The sequence below is a fragment of the Anguilla anguilla genome, chromosome 16 (assembly GCF_013347855.1).
Source record: "Anguilla anguilla isolate fAngAng1 chromosome 16, fAngAng1.pri, whole genome shotgun sequence".
In the NCBI taxonomy this organism is placed as follows: Eukaryota; Metazoa; Chordata; class Actinopteri; order Anguilliformes; family Anguillidae; genus Anguilla; species Anguilla anguilla.
This window is the reverse complement of record NC_049216.1, coordinates 35,256,038-35,279,210: the sequence shown is the minus strand read 5'-3', so window position 1 is coordinate 35,279,210 and position 23,173 is coordinate 35,256,038. Positions and strand designations below refer to the sequence as shown.

At 46.8% G+C, this 23,173-nt stretch overlaps 2 protein-coding genes across 3 annotated transcripts in view; one reads left to right on the top strand and one right to left on the bottom strand.

The window, feature by feature from the left end:
• accs (1-aminocyclopropane-1-carboxylate synthase homolog (Arabidopsis)(non-functional)) overlaps nt 1-3,716 on the bottom strand; it is an 81,354-nt gene extending 77,638 nt beyond the window's left edge. The window contains 1 exon segment of the mRNA XM_035395886.1: nt 2,957-3,716. Within this exon segment, the coding sequence (XP_035251777.1) occupies nt 2,957-3,632 (676 nt within the window). The 5' untranslated portion in view covers nt 3,633-3,716.
• Nucleotides 3,717-3,925: 209 nt separating this feature from the next.
• Nucleotides 3,926-11,405, top strand: LOC118215274 (neurofilament heavy polypeptide-like). Of its 2 annotated transcripts, none has more exons than XR_004762795.1 (2): nt 3,926-4,072; nt 11,352-11,405. XR_004762795.1 is itself a non-coding variant. In XM_035395889.1 (2 exons), exon 2 carries the CDS (start codon nt 6,618-6,620, stop codon nt 7,602-7,604), a length of 987 nt encoding a protein of 328 aa, XP_035251780.1. In that variant the 5' UTR covers nt 3,926-4,072; nt 5,335-6,617; the 3' UTR covers nt 7,605-7,742. The 2 variants fall into 2 exon arrangements, 1 of the variants encoding a protein (XP_035251780.1); XM_035395889.1 differs by lacking the exon at nt 11,352-11,405 and adding an exon at nt 5,335-7,742.
• Nucleotides 11,406-23,173: the final 11,768 nt, after the last annotated feature.

Genomic DNA, 23,173 nt, shown 5'->3' with positions numbered 1-23,173 from the left:
TTACACTCCCTAAACACTCAGAGCTCGCACACTATTTACACTCCCTAAACACACTCAGAGCTTGCACACTATTTACACTCCCTAAACACTCAGAGCTCGCACACTATTTACACTCCCTAAACACTCAGAGCTCGCACACTATTTACACTCCCTAAACACTCAGAGCCCGCACACTATTTACACTCCCTAAACACTCAGAGCCTGCACACTATTTACACTCCCTAAACACTCAGAGCCCGCACACTATTTACACTCCCTAAACACGCTGATCAGAGCTCGCACACTATTTACACTCCCTAAACACTCAGAGCTTGCACACTATTTACGCTCCCTAAACACACTGATCAGAGCTCACTCACTATTTACGCTCCCTAAACACACTGATCAGAGCTCACACACTATTTACGCTTCCTAAACACGCTCATTAGAGCTCGCACACTATTTACGCTCCCTAGACACACATTTACCGGAGACATCTCCATCCAGGTGTCCACCTGGTGAGGATGGTTTTCCAAACGATTACCTTTTTTTAAACACCAAGACAAACAAACAAAGGCTTTACTTTATTAATAGTGTTGCTCCGGAAAGAAATGAGGGAATTAATGGCATCGTCCCATCAATTAGACATGAACAAATCGCTCGCAGTGCTGTTAAAATGAAATGTTTGAAATTCTCCACTAATAAAACGTCAATGAACACTTCATCAGCCGTTAGCTTGTTAAAGAGCACCAGCTCTAACACCATTTAAAAGGGAAGACTGACTCGTGCTACGATAAAGGCGAATGACATTTTAATACTGCATTATTGACTAATGATTAATGGAGTCTTAGTATTCACAGTTTTTCCGCTAACAGTCTCTGAAGTACAGAGGGGAGCAGGTGCAGTCAGACCCGAACGGTTCGGTATGTACAACAAAAACAAGCTGCTAATATCGAGCTACCATCATATGTCAATGGCCTGAAAATGCCTGTGTTGGCTTCTCATGTCCCAGCAGCCATTACAGGAACCTGTTGCCACGGTGACTGCAGCTGACGGCAACAGGAGTTTAAAAAAATAATATATTTATAAACCACTGCGAAACTGCACCTTCCTAAACGCTACCCAAGCCCCGCCCACTGGTGACTCCGCCCCCTTCCTCACCCGTTTCGACAGCAGGTCGTAACACAGCTTGTTCTCACTGGTTCCCAAATTGACGATTCCCTAAAAAAAATAAAACATTTTTAAAAAAAGAGGAGACCTGTTAGAGCAGACTGACACGTCCATTTACTGCAGTCAAAAATGTAATTAAACTCCTTATGCAAACAAAGGGTGCTCTGTCAATGACATGGACAGACTCAACTGGGTATGAACAGAAGGCTTTTTTTGGGATGAGGGGTGGGGCGGTGTTTGGGATGAGGAGCGGGGCGGTGTTTGGGATGAGGGGCGGGGCGGTGTTTGGGGATGAGTGGCGGGGTGGTGTTTGGGGATGAGGGGCGGGGATCAGGGACGGGACAGTGTTTGGGATGAGGGGCGGGCGGTGTTTGGGATGGGGGCCGGGCGGTGTTTGGTGATGAGGGTCGGGGCGGTGTTCGGGATGGGGGGGCGGGCAGTGTTTGGGATGAGGAGCGGAGCGGTGTTTGGGATGAGGGGCAGGGCGGTGTTTGGGATGGGGGGCGGGGTGGTGATTGGGATGGGGGCGGGGCGGTGTTTGGGATGAGGGTCGGGGCGGTGTTTGGGATGGGGGCGGGGCGGTGTTTGGGATGGGGGGCGGGGCGGGCACCTACATTGCGGTTGCTGGTGAAGTGGTGCTTGTCCTTCTGGTACAGGAGGAAGCCCTCCTGCAGCATGCCCTGGTGCTGGCACATGCGATGCCCCCGGGAGGACAGGCAGGCTCTGTCTGGGGGCGCTGGGGGGTCGCGCTCGGGTTCGGCCGGGCCTGGAGGCGGGGCGGGCTTTGGGGCGGAGCCGAGCGGACAGGAGGGGGAGGAGGCGGAGCCGACGGGCATGTTTTGATCGCTGAACCCTGGAAAAGAAGGGTCAAAGACCACTGGGCAAACCCAGGTGATTCACTCAAACACTGTCTGTTATTTAAGAATTCCATGTTGCAGTTACATAGCCTGCCTTTAGTCTGGGATCAAAGATACTCAAATCGGCCCATCGGTGGCAATACTGCCGGTTTTCACTCCTCCACCTCCAATCGGGGACTTATTTAAACCAGACGTGGTTGTCCTATTGAGTGGTCAATCAGCGACATTATCGTACTATTGTAGCCTAGGATCAGGCAGAAGAGAACTTTTTGGTATTTGTCCTAATACTGTAGCTTATTCTTCTGCCTAGTTGGCTTTGCAGAGGTTAGGTCAGAATAGTGTTCACTGTGTGAACTGTGTTCTTGGCTAGAAATAGCTGTACAAAATAAGTATTGTACCTTACTGAACCTGTGTTTAGCAGTTGTCTATGACCATGAAACGCACTTTTTGTACGTCGCTTTGGATAAAAGCGTCTGCCAAATAAATGTAATGTAATGTAAAGAGAACGCCAGCAGCTACCCATTACTGACCTCGGGGGTCAGAACAGGTCCCTTCAGGTGCTTCGCAAGCCATCAAATAAACAAAAAAGACTTTACAGACACGACCTTTTACACTCTCAAAAAGGACGTGTTAACACCAAACACACTTTTTGCGTTACTTTCAACACATTTCATATGTTACTGCTTTTGTGTTACAAATATAAAATGTATGTGTTATAAAGGGAGACTTTTTTGACAATGCTGAAACTAACGGAAAATATGTTTATCGTAGACTAGACATGGGAGTGCGTTAAATGACACGTTGTGTGTTATTTTTAGCATCTGTTTTGAGAGTGTACTGCCTAAAGCAAATACTATCAATCAGCAGCTTTTAATGCACCGAGTTTTCTTTTTCTTTGCGGGGGCAGCGAGGCGGAGCAAAGACTAGTTCTACCACAAAATTCACGTTACCTGAGGGGGAGAAGCGGGCGTTCGCTACCCCTTCTCCGCGTCCCATCTCCGCCAAATCCTCCTGGTCGAGACCCAGAGATTTACTGTTTGCTTCCGGCTCTTCTCCCGAGCTGATCTGGTACAGCAGCTCGGGCGGCTGCGGGTCGGAGTTCCGCAGCCCGTTGTCAGAGTCCACGTCCTCACGTTTGATCTCCAGTAGATCTCCCGGCTTGGGCGGGTGTCCGAACAGGAGAGAACCCGAGGACAGAGAACTGAACGCAGCTGCTGGGATGTTGTGCAGGAGGAACGCGTCCGAAGCGGGTGTTCCTTGAAGCACTTGGTGGGCTGTGACAGTCCCCCCCAGGGAAGAGTAGGAAACAGGCGGACGGTTATTCAAAACCCGATCCATGACTTCATAAAACTTCCACGTCCGCCCTCCGCGCACGGTCTTTTGATTGTCCTTGATGCGCCGATAGTCCAGCTTCATCTTCTTAATTTTCTCCCTACATTCGTCCCCGGTGCGGAGGATTCCTTTCTCTCGCAAAACCTCCGCAATCCGATTGAAGACGTGCTGATTTCTCAGACAACTCTCCAGCTCAATTTGGAGGGAATCGTCCGCCCACAGGTGCAACAATTCTGCCACCTCTGGATCGGACCAGTCGCTGCCCCGTTCGTACTTTTTACCGCGAAAGTCCATTTTTTAGACGGCGCGACGGCTCCGGGCTACGAATCTCAGCACCACCCAGCCCCGGACTAAACCGTTTCAGATCAGATTCTTCCAGGATAAACCGGCGGCAGCTGTGGGCAGGCGGGCGTCTTGCCAACCCAATCAAAAGTTAAGAAAAAAAAAATTAAATAATTTTTTTTTGTTCAGCCAATGGAAAAATAGCACAGAAAATACCAGTACCGTTCCTAACTTCTGATTGGGTGGGCAGCCACACTAGTTGATGCTCTGTTTTGACACAAGAGGTCGTAAATGTTTATGCAAACGCATATGACGGACCACAGCCTTACGATTACGAGCCTGCTAGGCGTCCAAGAGAACAGGCACAGACCAGGGTTACAAGGAATAACGGTCAGAGGAGAGAAATTGAGTTGGTGTGAGGAGAACCAGTGGAGAACTGGGCAGGTGTCTTGGTGAGTGACCAGCGTTAGCTTATAGATATATCCACATTATATAATACCACTAACCTATTTAAAGACACTCAATTTCAAAAATAACGTATATAACCGAAATATTTTGAGCAGTAATACTTACATAGCAATATAACATTTTATCTGTGTTCAGTAGATAGAGACAGGGACAGTAAATCAATGACACAGTCCTATCTGCTTCTGTTTCGCTCCAGAAAACGATGTCAGCTCGGCTATCAGCAAACAAATGGCTTAGCTATGCCCAGACGTCCTCAATAATAATAGTATTTTCCAAGAAAGTACGAAAAATCGTTGACAACGTTTCGTTAGGTGCAGCGTCTTTTAATGCTACCCCAGAGTGTGCGTAAGTGAATGCGATGACGAGAAAAGATTTGGTTACGCTGACCTATAAAACGCTATTCCAAAAGCAAGGGGTGATCTGCCTCCTACGAATCACCCGCCGGCGATGAGCACATACATGCTGTCCTTATTCCGGGATAATTTTGGTCCGTGTCAGCCACTTGCAAGCCGGCGGTGAGTGCAGGGAAACCAAACGAGCGCGTGAGCAAGCGAGACAGTGCAAAATGTGTTGCTCGTTTGCTCCCCCTCGTATGAAGTGCCTCAATTCACCCAAACTCGTCGATTGTCCGAGTAACGACGAAATAATTTCTAAAAACGACACAGTCCGAAGCCAACATGAATATAAGTAAACTAATATGGAGGGATTTACCCCTCGTGTCTTCTCACAACCAAAACGTCTCTAATCTTTTCCCTTAATGATGGGCTGTTGTTCGTACTTCAGTGACAAAACAAAACTGCATGAACACTTGATTTCCTCCCCCAAGCAACATCATTGGATTAATATGAAACCAGACACTGCTGATGAGCTGTTACAGCAGACACTGCTCCAAAATAACTCCTAAGATACATTTTAATCTTTTTTTAACTCAAATATTTTGACACCCACATGCCCGTGTGACTCCTGACGAACGCAGAGATTTCAAAACGCAGGCTTTTTAATTACAGACGTATATTACTGGAGTTAATAAAGGGTGTGAGGTCTCAATTTAAGTTCCTTGTCTGCCTGATGCCTTGTATCTCCTTAGGGTGTACATTCTTTATCTCATTTGATTACATACACCAGACACTGTTTCCACTGGCGATTAGCAAGTACAGTAGACATTTTTGTCAGCAGTTATTAGCTGTGAACAGCTGTCATTGTTTTCTGCACAATCCAACCTATATATTTTATTTTATTCCTCCAGCGGCTGATTTCTGACAGCTCACACAGTGGGCCAGGATTAAGGTGTTAAGATCACACGTATGTGATTAGAATGTTCCTGAATCGAACATTCTAATGCTGGCTTAACAATAACGGCAGCAGTGAAGTTCTAGAACACTGACTTAGAATTCTGAAGAAAAAAAAACACTTCAAAAAAACCTCCACTCTTCAGAGGGTTATTCTCTGCTCTCTGGGTCAAACTCTCGCCTCGCTGATAAAAGAGGTGGGATGGGCAGGCCTGTGAAGTGGTGCACTTTTCTGCTTGTCTCCACTAACCCAAAACTGCATCACACAGTTTATTTTTATCAGGGATGTTAAAGGAAATGTAAATGTTTGTCTCTGCATGTCATCCAAACACAGACCAGAACTCCAGAACTCCAGCACGCTGGACGGTCGGTGATAAATTGGGGTGGTAATAAACTAGAGTTCCCAGAGCAGGATCAGCTCAGCCCTTAAAAGAACTTCCTTTCTTTTAAAAAAAAAAAAACCCTCACAGAATGTTCTTAAAAAGAACCCTCACAGAATGTTCCTAAGAGAACCCTCACAGAATGTTTTTAAAAAGAACCCTTACAGAACGTTCCTAAGAGAACCCTCGCAGAATGTTTTTAAAAAGAACCCTTACAGAACGTTCTTAAAAAACCCTCACAGAATATTCTTAAGAGAACGCTCACAGAACGTTCTTAAAAAAACCCTCACAGAACATTCTTAAGAGAACGCTCACAGAACGTTCTTAAAATAACTTCTCACAGAACTCCTCTCCTTCCATCCCATGCAGACCTTTAACTGAGGGCACAGCTCTGCGAAAGGCTTCAGTGAGACGAGCAAGCGCGCAGAATAAATCAGACTCTGGTCAGGATTCAATGATACAACATCGCCCCTGCGGTCTTTCATGAATATACAGCCAAATTAGACCTTGGCCGAGCTCAAAGTGTTCAGTGTCCAAAAGATAAACACTACATCGCTCCAACATATTTCTGCGTCATTGGGGAAAACTGTGTGCGCCCACGGTGTTGTTGAGATGCACTAACTCCTAAGGAGTATTTCTGCACTTTAGAGGTGTTCTAGCCTTTAATTCATTAAAGGGTGTCCACAGTTGTTCCTAGATAAGATGCTGGATAGTTTATCTGACAGTCAACCCATTTTCACTTGTGTCTCCAGGCTTAGGCATGATTGAAGTTCATTGGAAAAAAAACGAACAAAAGCGACATGATTTAAAATGAAAATTGCAATGTGTTTACTTGGAGGTACAAAGGAAACATCAAGTCAATGCCCGTGACAAGGATCTTTTTTTCATTTCCTTTGCATTTTCTTCCACTCGGGAATGGCCAGCTTGAATCCGTAGGCCTGTGGAGCTTCTGCTGCATCTCCTGCCAATTCGGCATGGTACAGACAAGCACACGCTCTCCCTACAAAGCACACACTCTCCCTACAAAGCACACACTCTCCCTACAAAGCACACGCTCTCCCTACAAAGCACACTCTCCCTGCAAAGCACACTCTCCCTGCAAAGCACACACTCTCCCTACAAAGCACACACTCTCCCTACAAAGCACACGCTCTCCCTACAAAGCACACGCTCTCCCTACAAAGCACACGCTCTCCCTACAAAGCACACGCTCTCCCTACAAAGCACACGCTCTCCCTACAAAGCACACGCTCTCCCTACAAAGCACACTCTCCCTGCAAAGCACACTCTCCCTGCAAAGCACACGCTCTCCCTACAAAGCACACGCTCTCCCTACAAAGCACACACGCTCCCTACAAAGCACACGCTCTCCCTACAAAGCACACGCTCTCCCTACACAGCACACACTCTCCCTACAAAGCACACGCTCTCCTACAAAGCACACACTCTCCCTACAAAGCACACGCTCTCCCTACAAAGCACACGCTCTCCTACAAAGCACACGCTCTCCTACAAAGCACACGCTCTCCTACAAAGCACACGCTCTCCCTACAAAGCACACACTCTCCCTACAAAGCACACGCTCTCCCTACAAAGCACACACTCTCCCTACAAAGCACACACTCTCCCTACAAAGCACACGCTCTCCCTACAAAGCACACGCTCTCCCTACAAAGCACACACTCTCCTGCAAAGCACACACTCTTCTGCGAAGCACACACTTCCAGTCTGCTTGTTTTAACTCTTTGAAGAGTGGGGTTCCAGTCATTCCAAGTCAGTGTTCTAGAACTCCATTGCTATCAAATACCAGTAGCTATTGCGACGTCGGCATTAGAATGTTCAGTTAAGAACATTATAATCACATATTTTGTCATCTTACACCGTAAAGGGTTAAACTCCCACAGTCCACTGACAGCTCTGGTGAATGTGCGCACGCCTCACACAAACTGGTTCAGACGAGGACAATCCCACCCCCCCAACCCCTCCCACCCGCAGGACACTGACAGCTCTGGTGAATGTGCGCACGCCTCGCACAAACTGGTTCAGACGAGAACAATCCCACCGTCCCAGACCCTCCCACCCACAGGACACTGCCATCAGGGGTGACGGGTGTTTCCACAGCCTGTACTTGTACACTCAGGATTTAATATTTAACTGAACGCTTGGCGAGACAGTTGGGTGATTTTCTGGAACCAAACACTACTAAGTGGAACTTCCACCAGCACTTTTTAGAAGTCAAGGGAATGGAAGCAAGACAACATCTGATTATTTTGTCGAATTTGAAGAGCTTTTTTTTTTTTTTTACACTGGATTTTTCTCTCTCTCTTTCTCTCACTCTCAATTAAATTCTTTTCAATGTGCTTTATTGGCAGGAAACACGCATGGTACATATTGCCAAAGCAAACAAGAAACTTGCAGAAAACAAGCAGTGTAATAATACAAGTAATGCACAGAATATAATTAATACAGCTACAATTAGAGATTCAAATAAAAGTAAAGTAAAATAGTAATAATAGTATTTTGACCATGTAAACTATAGAAAGAAATTAGTGTTGTCACTCTCTGTTTCTCCCATGCTTACTGTGTGGACTGGACGTTCATGGCTATGGATAAAGGTTATATAATGAGTATTGTACCTTATCAGACCTGTGTTCTGTAGTTGTTCCGGAAACCTCCGGTCTGTGCATTTCTGTGCCGCCCCGCCTGCACCGTCACGCCCAGTGCCGTGCCACAGAGTTTTGTGCCCTGTCAGGGTCAGGCATCTCCTTTCCTCTCCTAGGAGAACGGGAATTTTATTCAAATGCAAACTGAACTGCATTACATTACATTACAGGCATTTAGCAGACGCTCTTATCCAGAGTGACTTACACAACTTTTACCCAGCGTTTACACTGCATCCATTTATACAGCTGGATCTACACTGAAGTAATGCAGGTTAAGTACCTCACTCAAGGGTACAACGTCAGTGTCCTACCCAGGAATTGAACCTGTGACCGTTAGCTTACAAGACCAGTTCCTTACCCATTATACTACACTGCCACCCACATACATCTCATGTGGTGAGAACATTTGATTTGATTTGGAAACCTAGTGAAAAAGTCCAACTGTACCAACTGTAGAGATTATGTGCCACAAGGGGGCGCTACACCACTTGTGCAGCTCCATTTTGCTTGGATCATAAGCGGACTATAATATACACTATATAACCAAAAGATTCTGGACCCTCCCGGTCTGGGGCTGTTTTTCATGGTTTGAGCTAGGCCGCTTAGTTCCAGTCAAGGAAAATCTTAATGATACAGCATTGAATTACATTCTAGATGATTCAGTTTGGGGAAGGCCCTTTGCTGTTTCAGCATGATAGTGCCCCCGGGCACACAGCGAGGTCCATATAGATATGGCATTGTCAGGATCAGTGTGGAAGGACTTGACTGGTCTGTACAAAGCCTTGACCTCATCCCCATCCAACAGCTCTTGGATCAATTGGAAAGCCAACTGCGAGCCAGGCCTAATCGCCCAATCAGTGCCTGACCTCACTAATGCTCTTCTGGCTGAATGGAAACAGATCCCTGCAGCAATTCTCCAGCATCTATTATAAAGCCTTCCGAGAAGAGTGGAGGTTATTATATCAGTAAAGGGTGGACTAACTCCATATTAATGCCCATCATTTTGAATGAGATCTTGGATGTCAGGTGCCCACATACTTTTGGCCATGTAGTATATATGTGTGTGTGTGTGTGTGTGTGTGTGTGTGTGAGTGTGTGTGTGTGTGTGTGTGTGAGAGTGTGTGTGTGTGTGAGTGTGTGTGTGAGTGTGTGTGTGTGTGTGTGTGAGTGTGTGTGTGTGTGTGAGTGTGTGTGTGTGTGTGTGTGTGTGTGTGTGAGTGTGTGTGTGAGAGAGTGTGTGTGTGAGTGTGTGTGTGTGTGTGAGTGTGTGTGTGTGTGTGTGTGTGTGTGTGTGTGTGTGAGTGTGTGTGTGTGTGAGTGTGTGTGTGTGTGTGTGTGTGTGTGAGTGTGTGTGTGTGAGTGTGTGTGTGAGAGAGTGTGTGTGTGAGTGTGTGTGTGTGTGTGTGTGTGTGTGTGTGAGTGAGTGTGTGTGTGTGAGTGTGTGTGTGTGTGTGTGTGTGTGTGTGTGTGAGTGTGTGTGTATTTAGTTTAGGCTGTAAGGCTGTTCATGATCCCCTGCCTCAGCCTCGGCCTCTCGCTGTCTGCGTCACGCCATTCCGTAGCAGTCGCCAGTGTGGAGCGGAAACGTGCGGTGAAGGAGACTTAATGAAAAAATAAAATAAAATAAATCTGAGCGAGATTCGCAAGAGCGTTCATCTAAAAAAAAAAAAATCAAAAAGCTAGGCCCGAGGTCTCTTCTCTCCTCCTTCTATGGGAAACGCTCTTTCCTCCCCAATGGCTCGCTGTTATTCTTCCGCTCAGTGAAACCAGAGGGTACTGATCGGAGCAGGGGATTTTAACGGCAGCTCATAGGGATTCGGGTGTGTGGGGGGGGGGGGGGGGGGGGGGGGGGGGGGGGGGGGGGGGAGTGGGACCGTCGCCTTACACCTGGGCCACAGATTGCGCTTATGAAAACAGGACGGGGCGAGACGCAAAGTCACCTCCAGCACATCACAAGCCTCACACAGACAAACTCAGAATTCCCCTCGGTTTGTCTCTCTCTCTTGTCATAGGCAATTCATACACACACACAAACACACACTCACTCACAATCACACAACCAGAAACACACACACCTGCAATTAAAGAACACTTGTACAGTGACACACATACTCACACATAAACATGCACGCACGCGTGTGCGTATGTACGTACATACATACACACACACACACATTCATTCATACTCACATGCAAACACACAACCACACACACACACACTCACTCACATATACAATGACAAGCCGGGGAATGGACGGGGTGGGGGGGGGATGCTCACTTTCTGTCAAAAAATCTTTCCCTAGACAGCTGTTCTCCCAGCATCCCAACATAGAACATGGTGTTCGGGGGCCCTGTGCTTACAGAGCCGAAGGGTTTGCATGGTGTTGGGGGGCCCTGTGCTTACAGAGCTGAAGGGTTTGCATGGTGTTGGGGGGCCCTGTGCTTACAGAGCTGAAGGGTTTGCATGGTGTTGGGGGGCCCTGTGCTTACAGAGCTGAAGGGTTTGCATGGTGTTGGGGGGCCCTGTGCTTACAGAGCCGAAGGGTTTGCATGGTGTTCGGGGGCCCTGTGCTTACAGAGCTGAAGGGTTTGCATGGTGTTCGGGGGCCCTGTGCTTACAGAGCTGAAGGGTTTGCATGGTGTTGGGGGGCCCTGTGCTTACAGAGCTGAAGGGTTTGCATGGTGTTCGGGGGCCCTGTGCGGGGTCCCTGTGCTTACAGAGCTGAAGGGTTTGCAGGACTATATAAAGATGAGGTCCCGGTCCAATCTGGCGTCATCTCTGAATCTAAGACTTCTACACACCAGCTCCACCCAGCGCCCGCCTCACTGGGCAAATCCTGCTTCTCCATCCTCTCTGCTTTGTTTAAGATATGATATACTTTATTGAAACCTGTGGGGTAATTTGTCCTCTGCATTTTGACCCATCCTTAGTTACCTAGGAGCAGTGGGCAGCCACAGTGCAGCGCCCGGGGACCAGCTCCAGTTTTGAGGCCAGTGCCTTGGTCAAGGGCACCTGCAGGAGCGCACCTAACATGCATGTCTTTTAGTGTGGGAGGAAACCGGAGTACCCGGAGTAAACCCACGCGAACACGGGAAGAACATGCAAACGCACAGAAAGGCCCCAAGCCGAGATTCGAACCCACGACCTTCTTTCTGTGAGGCAACAGTGCTAACCACTATGCCACCGTGTCCCCCGTTTAATGACAGGGGAGCGCAGGGTGAAACCTAGCACGGGGTAAAATGTAACACAGACTTTTTACGTAGATGCATCCAGCTTGAACCATCTCTCCAAGGAACAGCGAGAGAGTTCAATAAATATTTTGGGAGATATAGCCTAAAGTCTGTTTTGGCTATATGCAAGTGAATTTTTATTTATTTATTTATTTATTTTTATTTTTTTACCGTAAGTGTTTTTCAGCTACTGTGTTGTGTGTGTATGTCAAGGAATCCAATGAAATCGTAATCGTCAACAGTTGTTTAGTGACCAACAGATTGCTTCCTGGGATTGCTAGCCCGGCAAAAGTGCAGACACCACCCCCCCCCGAACCCCCCCCATTTTGTACGTTGAAAAAACACATTTTCAACGTACAAAAATGCCAAGTTACTCACACATACAAGACCAGTCCAGGCCTGCCATTAAAAGTATTGAAATCAAAATGACGCCAAGTTATGGTACTACAAACAATATAGGCTATCTTGCCTCACCGAAATGAAATAAGATGTATTCCAAAGCAATGCTACCCAATATTTCCTCAATTCTTTCAAGTCACTTGGCCCTGTGTTTTGTAATCTTACCATTTCACAATGTCATGCAAACTTTGTGTCAGATCAAAGAGTCAAATATTTCGAATTGCCTCATGGAACACATTGAAATTCATGTACAAAAGTGCTGCTGAGTAACTACAGGAAGCATACTTCTCCAGAAAACATGTTTATACTTGCTTCTGAACTGAATTTGAGTACATGTACAAGTTATTGTATATTTGCTATGTACAATAAATACTGCATGTAAAATACATATTGTACATACATACATAGAGAACTTCTTTATCCCCATGGGGACATTTCCCTCGCAGCATGTTATATTCACATTTATGAACACACACTTATACCAAGAAACATACTATCATTCACGCAACAGAAAGGCTGGGCAGCGAAATACATATATACCAATACAAACTGGACATATACACGCCTATTCAATCAATCTTGACTGTGAGAGAGCCATCCACACATATGTTTGGCCTGTCCATGTAGTGCATGCTTATACACACAGGGCCAAGTGAATTGAGGAAATATTGGGTAGCATTGCTTTGGAATACATCTTATTTCATTTCGGTGAGGCAAGATAGCCTATATTGTTTGTAGTACCATAACTTGGCGTCATTTTGATATCAATACTTTTAATGGCAGGCCTGGACTGGTCTTGTATGTGTGAGTAACTTGGCATTTTTGTACGTTGAAAACGTGTTTTTTATGAGATATCATTTCTTTTTGCAAAGCGTTTTATTATGAGAGTGAGAAATGCGAAGTGACCCTGTAAGAAACGGTTGTGGATTATGGCTATCCTTGTGTGAATTTGTACAGTCTGATGAGCGTGTACTGTTTAGCAGTTTCGGTTTGCTATATATGTAAAACGGTGGCTGTGACAAAGGGTACGGTGGTGTAAGTGTAAACGCAACAGAAACCCAGGTGTAATATGGCCAGTGTATGTACTCACGGATTTTACGGCCATTCAACGAGCCTTGATTGAGATAAGGATCAGCAAGCCCGTAGAATTAGAGCTGCCTAGGTCGCAACTTGTGTACCCTGCTGTCCTGCTCCGTTGTCTGTTATTTCGTGAAGATGCACTTTTAGTGTTTGTAAGGTTTATCTCATAAAAAACACATTTTCAACGTACAAAAATGCCAAGTTACTCACACATACAAGACCAGTCCAGGCCTGCCATTAAAAGTATTGAAATCAAAATGACGCCAAGTTATGGTACTACAAACAATATAGGCTATCTTGCCTCACCGAAATGAAATAAGATGTATTCCAAAGCAATGCTACCCAATATTTCCTCAATTCTTTCAAGTCACTTGGCCCTGTGTTTTGTAATCTTACCATTTCACAATGTCATGCAAACTTTGTGTCAGATCAAAGAGTCAAATATTTCGAATTGCCTCATGGAACACATTGAAATTCATGTACAAAAGTGCTGCTGAGTAACTACAGGAAGCATATTTCTCCAGAAAACATGTTTATACTTGCTTCTGAACTGAATTTGAGTACATGTACAAGTTATTGTATATTTGCTATGTACAATAAATACTGCATGTAAAATACATATTGTACATACATACATAGAGAACTTCTTTATCCCCATGGGGACATTTCCCTCGCCGCATGTTATATTCACATTTACGAACACACACTTATACCAAGAAACATACTATCATTCACGCAACAGAAAGGCTGGGCAGCGAAATGCATACTGTGGCAGACGGCAGGGAGAGGTGAGGGGAGTGGTAATTGAGGGCAGATATGTTTCCGCCCGCTGGCTCCACCCCCGAGCCTTATATGGACTTCCTGCCCCAACGAGGCAAGCCTGGGCCTAATTAAGCCATTAAGGGCAGAGGGATAAAAGGGGAAGCGGAGTGCACGAACGGCGCAAAGTACCGTGAGGGAAACGCGTGTTGTGGAGAGTAAGTGAGAGCGAAAAATATCTGTGTGATTACCTGTTGTGACCCGGACTGTTTGACTAACCCCGCTGTGTACCGAACTGTTTTGGCTGAGGACCTGGTTTTTGGATATCCCTGGATTACAGAATAGGACAACGAGAACGGATTGTGGACTTTGGATTGGTTGCTGAATTTCCCCTTCCCCTCCTTGTGTAAATTTTCCCTAAATAAATCCCCCCCATTTCACTCCAGTTGTGTTTCGTGTGATTGTTTAGTTATCGAATTGGTGACGTGGAAACCCCACACCCGTGAGCCTGCCACATATGGTGGAGAATGCGGGCACTACCCAAGCTCAATAACTAAACAGACACGGAGCATAATGGAAGCCTTAGTGAAGCAACTAGTGGAGACCAACATAGCGCAGCAGGCTATGCATCGGGAGTTGCTGGAGGAACAGCGTCAGCAGACCGCTCTCCTGCGAGCTGAACTCAGCCAGCTAACAGCCGCCCATGCTGCCGTGGCTGCAGGCGCAGCAGTCTCCCATCCTAAACCCAGTATATTTCTGCTGAAACTAACAGAAGCTGATGACATCGAGGCTTACCTCCAAGCCTTTGAGAGGACGGCGGCTAGGGAGAAATGGCCCCAGGCTCAATGGGCCAGCCTGCTAGCACCCTTCCTGTCCGGCGCGGCACAGAAGACCTATCAGGATCTGACGGCTGAACAGGCGACGCATTATGAAGGGCTGAAAAAGGAGATCCTGCGCCGGTATGGTTACACACTGATCGGCCGGGCGCAACGGTTCCATGATTGGACGTATGATGCCACAGCGTCCCCCCGATCACAAATGCATGATCTGATTAGGCTGACCAAGAGCTGGCTAACGGCGGAACCACTGACGACCACGCCCCTCGAGAAAGTGGTCATAAATAAATTTCTACGCTCTCTCCCATTTGAAGCTAAGAAGTTGGCAAGCCAAGCTAACCCACAGAGCGCGGATCAGCTGGTGGAACTGGTGGAAGGTCAACAGGTGGCTTTGGAGGTCCTGCGCAGCGGACGACCACTGAAGGCGGAACCCTCCACTCGCCCGAAAGAGCGGAAAAGGACGGAGGACCATGCCTGGACCACGACCAGGGATGGAGGGACCCCGATGGTCAGCTCCCCGAGACGACGCCCCTTCCTGAACACAGACGGCAGGAAGTGCTACGAGTGTGGTGAGCCGGGACACATCGCCTGGAGCTGTCCAAACCGTGATGTCCAGATGCCTTCGGCCTCAGCCAGTGAGGTAGCCACCGGGCGTCCCTGCGGGTTGCTGATGGCATGCTGGGCGGAGGAAAGTAGTCCTACCCCTGTTACCCCGGTAAGGGCCAATGGAAAGGACACCACAGCACTTTTGGACTCCGGGAGTATGGTGACCCTGATCCGCCCCGACTACGCCCAGTCCCCGAACCTGACTGACACCGTGGCCATCACATGTATTCACGGTGAAACTAAAAACTACCCTACCACACTCCTCCACCTACAGACCACAAAGGGACAACACACGGGACCAGCGGGAGTCGTCCCAAACCTACCGGTGCCGGTCCTTATCGGGAGAGATTCCCCGATGTTCCGTCCACTGTGGGCCAGTATGTCCGGAGACGTGGGGAGACGAGGGAACCAAAAGGGAGGAGGAAGCCGGAGAGGCGGGAGGGACACCAGAAGGGGTGATAACCAGATGTGTGGATTCCAGGAAGTGGACCCCCAGGCGTCAACAGAACCCCTCTCTGAGGACGATGCAGATGATGCAAGACTGGAGGAAGGTGAGGAGAGTCTGGACAGCATATTCCCAATGGATCACGAGGTGGCGCCAGAGCCCGCCTCTCTAATGGGCCGGTTTGGGACGGCCCAGTTGGAGGATTCCAACCTGGCCAGCGCTCTCCAGCAGGTGACAGTGGTGGATGGAAAGCCTATCGAGGGGGTAAGTCAGATTACATACCCTCATTTTTCGATAAAGAAGAAATTGTTGTATCAGGTGGTGAAGAAAAACGACGAATGTTTGGAATTGTTGTTGGTGCCCCGACCCTTCGTACAAACTGTCCTGCAGTTGGCGCACTCCCACCTTCTTGGGGCCCACCTAGGGGTGGAGAAGACCTTAGACCGGATCAAGGCACGATTTTACTGGCCTGGTGTGAAGAGGGCAGTGGAAGATTACTGCCGCAGTTGCCCGGAGTGCCAACAGGTGGCTCCAAAACCACACTTACGTAGCCCCTTAATTCCCCTACCCATCCTTTCAGTCCCTTTCAGCAGGATCGCAATGGACCTGATAGGACCTCTACCCAAGAGCAGCCGAGGTCACCAATACATCCTGGTGATTTTGGATTATGCCACCAGGTACCCAGAAGCCATCCCCCTGCGCACCATGGCTACCAAGGGAATCGCACGGGAGCAGCTGAGCCAAGCACAGAAGCAAGAGCTGAGGGAGTTGGTCGGCCAGAACCAGGATGTGTTCTCCAGTGAACCGGGACACACCGATCTGGTACAGCACCGCATCATCACTGAACCTGGGAAAAAGGTGAAATTGAGACCCTACCGCATACCAGAAGCGAGGAGAGACGCCATAAGGGACGAGGTAAAAATGATGTTGGAAGCAGGAATCATCGAAGAGTCGAATAGTGAGTGGTGCAGCCCCATAGTGTTGGTGCCGAAACCAGACGGCACCATTCGCTTCTGTAATGATTTTAGAAAATTAAATGAAATCTCAAAGTTCGATGCCTACCCGATGCCCCGAATTGATGAACTAATAGAATGGCTGGGGACCGCCCGGTTTATCAGCACGCTTGACCTGACAAAGGGTTATTGGCAGGTGTCCTTAGCTCCCGAGGCGCGGGAGAAAACTGCTTTTGCCACCCCTGACGGGCTGTTCCACTACAGGAAGCTGCCCTTTGGATTGCACGGGGCCCCACCCACCTTCCAGAGGTTGATGGACCAGGTTCTCCGTCCCCATCGTGAGTATGCCGCGGCCTACCTTGACGATATTGTAATCCACGGGAACGAGTGGGAGATCCACCTAAACCAGGTGAATGCAGTGTTACAGGCCTTAAGGGGGGCGGGGCTAACAGCTAACCCAAAAAAATGTCGACTCGGCCTACGGGAGGCTGAGTACCTGGGGTACACGATCGGGAGGGGATGTGTAAAACCCCAGGTGAAGAAAGTGGAGGCGATTCGGGACTGGCCACGCCCCCGCACCAAGAAGCAAGTACGCACGTTTGTGGGGTTGACGAGCTACTACAGGAGATTTGTTCCCAACTTTGCCTCCCGAGCCAGCCCCCTGACGGATCTGACCAGGAGCCATCTGCCCGCCCAGGTGATATGGACCGAGGAGGCGGAGAAAGCCTTCCAGGACTTAAAGGGAGCACTGTGTTCTGGACCCGTGCTGGTGACTCCAAACTTCTCCAAACCACTGGTGGTGCAGACCGATGCGTCCGAAACAGGGGTGGGGGCCGTCCTATCACAGCTACAAGAAGGTGAGGAACACCCAGTCGTATACATTAGCCGGAAGCTGTTACCACGGGAGCAAAGATATTCCACTGTGGAGAAAGAATGTCTAGCGATCAAGTGGGCCCTGGAAACGCTGAAGTATTACTTATTGGGACGGCACTTCACCCTCGTAACGGACCATGCACCACTGGTTTGGATGTCACGTAATAAGGACAGTAACGCCCGGGTCACCCGCTGGTTCCTGTCCTTACAGCCCTTTGCGTTCTCTGTCATCCACAGATCAGGTGCAGCCCATGGAAATGCCGATGCCCTCTCCAGGAGGGATGCTCTAGGGAGCTGGACCGCCCCTCCCTCCCGGTCGGAGCTGAGGGGGGGGGTGTGTGGCAGACGGCAGGGAGAGGTGAGGGGAGTGGTAATTGAGGGCAGATATGTTGCCGCCCGCTGGCTCCACCCCCGAGCCTTATATGGACTTCCTGCCCCAACGAGGCAAGCCTGGGCCTAATTAAGCCATTAAGGGCAGAGGGATAAAAGGGGAAGCGGAGTGCACGAACGGCGCAAAGTACCGTGAGGGAAACGCGTGTTGTGGAGAGTAAGTGAGAGCGAAAAATATCTGTGTGATTACCTGTTGTGACCCGGACTGTTTGACTAACCCCGCTGTGTACCGAACTGTTTTGGCTGAGGACCTGGTTTTTGGATATCCCTGGATTACGGAATAGGACAACGAGAACGGATTGTGGACTTTGGATTGGTTGCTGAATTTCCCCTTCCCCTCCTTGTGTAAATTTTCCCTAAATAAATCCCCCCCATTTCACTCCAGTTGTGTTTCGTGTGATTGTTTAGTTATCGAATTGGTGACGTGGAAACCCCACACCCGTGAGCCTGCCACAATACATACCAATACAAATTGGACATATACACGCCTATTCAATCAATCTTGACTGTGAGAGAGCCATCCACACATATGTTTGGCCTGTCCATCTAGTGCATGCTTATACACACAGGGCCAAGTGACTTGAAAGAATTGAGGAAATATTGGGTAGCATTGCTTTGGAATACATCTTATTTCATTTCGGTGAGGCAAGATAGCCTATATTGTTTGTAGTACCATAACTTGGCGTCATTTTGATATCAATACTGTTAATTGCAGGCCTGGACTGGTCTTGTATGTGTGAGTAACTTGGCATTTTTGTACGTTGAAAACATGTTTTTTATGAGATATCATTTCTTTTTGCAAATCGTTTTATTATGAGAGTGAGAAATGCGAAGTGATCCTGTAAGAAACGGTTGTGGATTATGGCTATCCTTGTGTTGAAATGGGGTCAGAATGTACAGAATTTAATGTTTTTAAGGGCTGAGTGTCTGTGGCTGTTGTGGTTATTTCTGTGGGGAACCCTGAAAAGTGCCAAACTCTGGGTGCTGTATAGGTATGGGGCATGCCTCCGCCAAGGCGTAACTTGGCGGGATGGCATACCTGCCATCCCAATTTTCACCGACAAAGTGTAGGTAGGCCACAAAAAACATATTTGTAATCAAAAAATTAATTAAAGAGTGTTTGTATCATACAACATGGAATTGTATTGAATTGCCTTTGTGTTAACTTTCAAAGCTATTAACACTGATGGGTGTACCCCACGCCGCATTAGTTTTTACCCCCAGCCTCGGGGTTGAATGTAACATTTCACTCTCGGTACTTTCAGTCAGATTGCTAGTGAAGGGTGTGTCCCAGAAATGTAATTGCGGTGTGTAATCCTAGCAAAGGTAGGTTGTTTGTATTAAAAATGATTTGTCAGTCTCTAGTAATATTTTTAGAATTGAGCCAAAATATGAAAACTGTTAATTACTTCGCTGCTCTCCCTATATGTATGCCTTTAAAAGCTCAATCAGTGTATTTAATGGTATACACACACGCCTTTAAAAGCTCAAGCAGTGTATTTAATGGTATACACACACATGCCTTTAAAAGCTGAATCAGCATATTTAATGGTATACACACATATGCCTTTAAAAGCTCAATCAGTGTATTTAATGGTATACACACACATGCCTTTAAAAGCTGAATCAGCATATTTAATGGTATACACACATATGCCTTTAAAAGCTCAATCAGTGTATTTAATGGTATACACACATATGCCTTTAAAAGCTGAATCAGCGTTTATTCGACCCAAGTATTTTGATTAGAAAAAGGAGAACATGTTCATCTGAGCACACTGTCCACACATTCAAAGCTTGGTATGTATAAATATGCGACACAGGTTATATGTGCCCCTCGCCCAAACAGTTAGATTTCAGCTAAGCATGTTACAAGAAAACAACATCAAAGCAAGGATAAACACAGTCTTAAAAGATAAAATCCCTTCTGTTTCTCACCTGAAGGGAAGAGGCTTTATTCCGGGAGTAAATTTAGTCCCCAAGAATATAGACCCTAAAAACAAAAAGAAAAGATCATTAAGAACATAGTCAAATATGTTTAACTAAGAAAATCTTTGCCCCAAAATCTACATGTATATATATGTGTAGGAAAAATCTAAGCTAGAAGGAAATAAACACCACACAAATAAACTTCTGCAAACTGCATACTTAGCAACGTTTCCACTCTTTCACTTTAAGCCATTTATATCTTATATAGACCCTTCCTCCAAGCCAATCACATGTCTTTCATTACATCAGGGTCTACGTCTGCATTCACACAGAGGACATATCAACATCATTGTGGTGTGGGGATGGCTGGTTTAAGCAGCCACACCTGTCCTGTGTCAAGCTAATTAGACCTGGCTAGTTGTCTAATTGGTTAGGAATTGGATAATTGGCCAGGCTGATTGGACCCAGGAACAGGGGTGGCTGCACCTGTGCGTAGTGAGGCAATCAGTGTGCACAGGTTAAATCTGCCATGACCACCCACACAAAGGAGCCTCGGTCATGACTGCATTACATCTGCTCACTTTGGCTGTAACATCTTGCCAACCTTGTAAATAAATGTGGACTGGAACATCATCTCCATGTGTCTCTGTGCTGGAGGGCCCCTTGGAAAGCCACTTCGATGGCCTGTGGCCGGCTTGTTTGCCACAATCATTTTCTGTCACATCCTTAAAACATCCCCCCCCATTCTTTACCATTTGGTTTCTACTCTTCCTGTTAGCTTTCACCTCAGCTGTAACCTGCTCAACCCATTTTATTTGCTGTCTGCTATTTTACACCAGGCTGGCCAGTGGAGGATGGGCTCCCCCTCTATAGACGAGTTCCTCTCGAGATTTCTTCCCATTGGGGAGTTTCATCTTGCCGCCATTTGAGGGTTTTCTCCCCACTGGGAGTTTTTTTTACCTCGTGTACTTGCTGTTTGGGGGTTCAGGCCTGGTGTTTGCTCTGTTTGCTCTTTTTGCCTTGCTACTCTGTAAAGTGTCTTTGTGACAGTTCTCTTAATAAAGCGCTATACAAATAAAACTGAACCTAATTGAATTTAACTTTGCGGATACAAATCACCCCATCTGTTGACTTTTGACTGACCTGCTCTTGTCTTTTTTCTTCCCCTCCAAACGCATCGTCCTTTGGCCTGAACCAGTCCTGAGGCCTGCTCGGCGCTGTTGAAGGGAAATGTGGGGAGGAGGGTGCTGTGGTGGGGGGGGGGGGGGGGGGAGTGTTAATTTAACACACATCCTGAGTGACCCAGGCCCGGCTTTACATTATTACATTACATTACAGGCATTTGGCAGATGCTCTTATCCAGAGCGACGTACAACAAAGTGTATAACCATAACCAGGAACAAGTATGACGAAAACCCTAGAGAGATGTACCGGTCTAAGTGCAGGGAACAACCGCATAGTTCAACTTGGACCCTGAAGGTTAAACTGATTAACACTAACACAATGAGAACGACAACAACGCAGTCTATGGAAAAAATACAAGCAGTAGTTAAGACAGTTAATGCACCTAAGTCACCTACGAAACAGCTGCCTAGTTACAACCCTAAGCTTACAGTCATTTACAGGGGGGATGGGGATGGGGATGGGGAGAGGTGCAGCCTGAAGAGGTGCACAGAAAAGTGCAAACGAGTGCAACATGAGTCTATTGCGCCCTCTGGTGCTAATCATCCAGAAGTGCGCATTAGAAGTGCGGTGTGCTGCTGTTTAACGAATTCATTTCTGCTCGATTTTGTAGCGGTCCATGGACGCTCTTCATCAGTAAACACGGAGGCCTCTTCATCAGGAACACTGCCGATCAGGCCTGACCCACGCGGGCGTGGCCTGTGACATCGAGCGATACAGTTATTTGGATCAAACAGACATTAGACGGGAACCAGAGAATAATGTACAGTCTAGGGATACATAGATTTTCACCGACATAGTGCAGGTAGGCCACAAAAAACATATTTGTAATCAAAAAATTAATTAAAGAGTGTTTGTATCATACAACATGGAATTGTATTGAATTGCCTTTGTGTTAACTTTCAAAGCTATTAACACTGATGGGTGTACCCCACGCCGCATTAGTTTTTATCCCCAACCTCGGGGTTGAATGTAACATTTCACTCTCGGTACTTTCAGTCAGATTGCTAGTGAAGGGTATGTCCCAGAAATTTAATTGCGGTGTGTAATCATAGCAAAGGTAGGTTGTTTGTATTAAAAATGATTTGTCAGTCTCTAGTAATATTTTTAGAATTGAGCCAAAATATGAAAACTGTTAATTACTTCCCTGCTCTCCCCTATATGTACGCCTTTCAAAGCTCAATCAGTGTATTTAATGGTATACACACATATGACTTTAAAAGCTCAACCAGTGTATTTAATGGTATACACACATATGACTTTAAAAGCTCAATCAGTGTATTTAATGGTATACACACATATGACTTTAAAAGCTCAACCGGTGTATTTAATGGTACACACACATATGACTTTAAAAGCTCAACCGGTGTATTTAATGGTACACACACATATGACTTTAAAAGCTCGACCGGTGTATTTAATGGTACACACACACATATGCTTCCAGATCTTTGAATCCGAATCCGCCCATCAGCATACGAGGAACGCGGCATCCCGCAGAAAAATTCTAAAAAACTATTGGCAAAGGGTTTTTGGATCCAGCCCGGACATACACTTGAGGTCAAGCGGAAAATCAGTCGCGCTTTTATATAGTCCGAAAAACATTTCCTCTCTGCCCAATGTAGAGGCAAATAGCCCAACATCACCGGACACCGCCCAGTGACAGCTATTATCGTAAATTGAAACTAAAACGAAAAGCATGCGTGAAAAAACCTTACTGTAAACTGAAATAAAAATAAAAACGAGTTTTAAAAAAACGAAATGGAAACTAGACAAACGAGCTACAATAAAAATACACATGAAATGTTTTTAGCTTTCGTCTTTTTGATAATTAATGAACAAGGTAAGGAAGAGATCGTTTGGGGTGGATAATTTCCCCCATTTTTCAGTAGAACGGTACTTCACACGATGATGGTCATGAGATATAGACCAAGAAATAATAATAAATAAATAAAAACTCGTCCCATGGACACCTCAATGCCAACGTGCATCGTCTACTTCCGCTGTGGTCTGAAGACTATCTATCAAGACTAACTATCACCACTCTGCGGGGCACTCCCAATATGGGAT

Bases quoted from the DNA above. Each gene is read 5' to 3' on its own strand.
- LOC118215274 (XM_035395889.1), top strand. From the start codon at position 6,618: ATGCCCGTGACAAGGATCTTTTTTTCATTTCCTTTGCATTTTCTTCCA.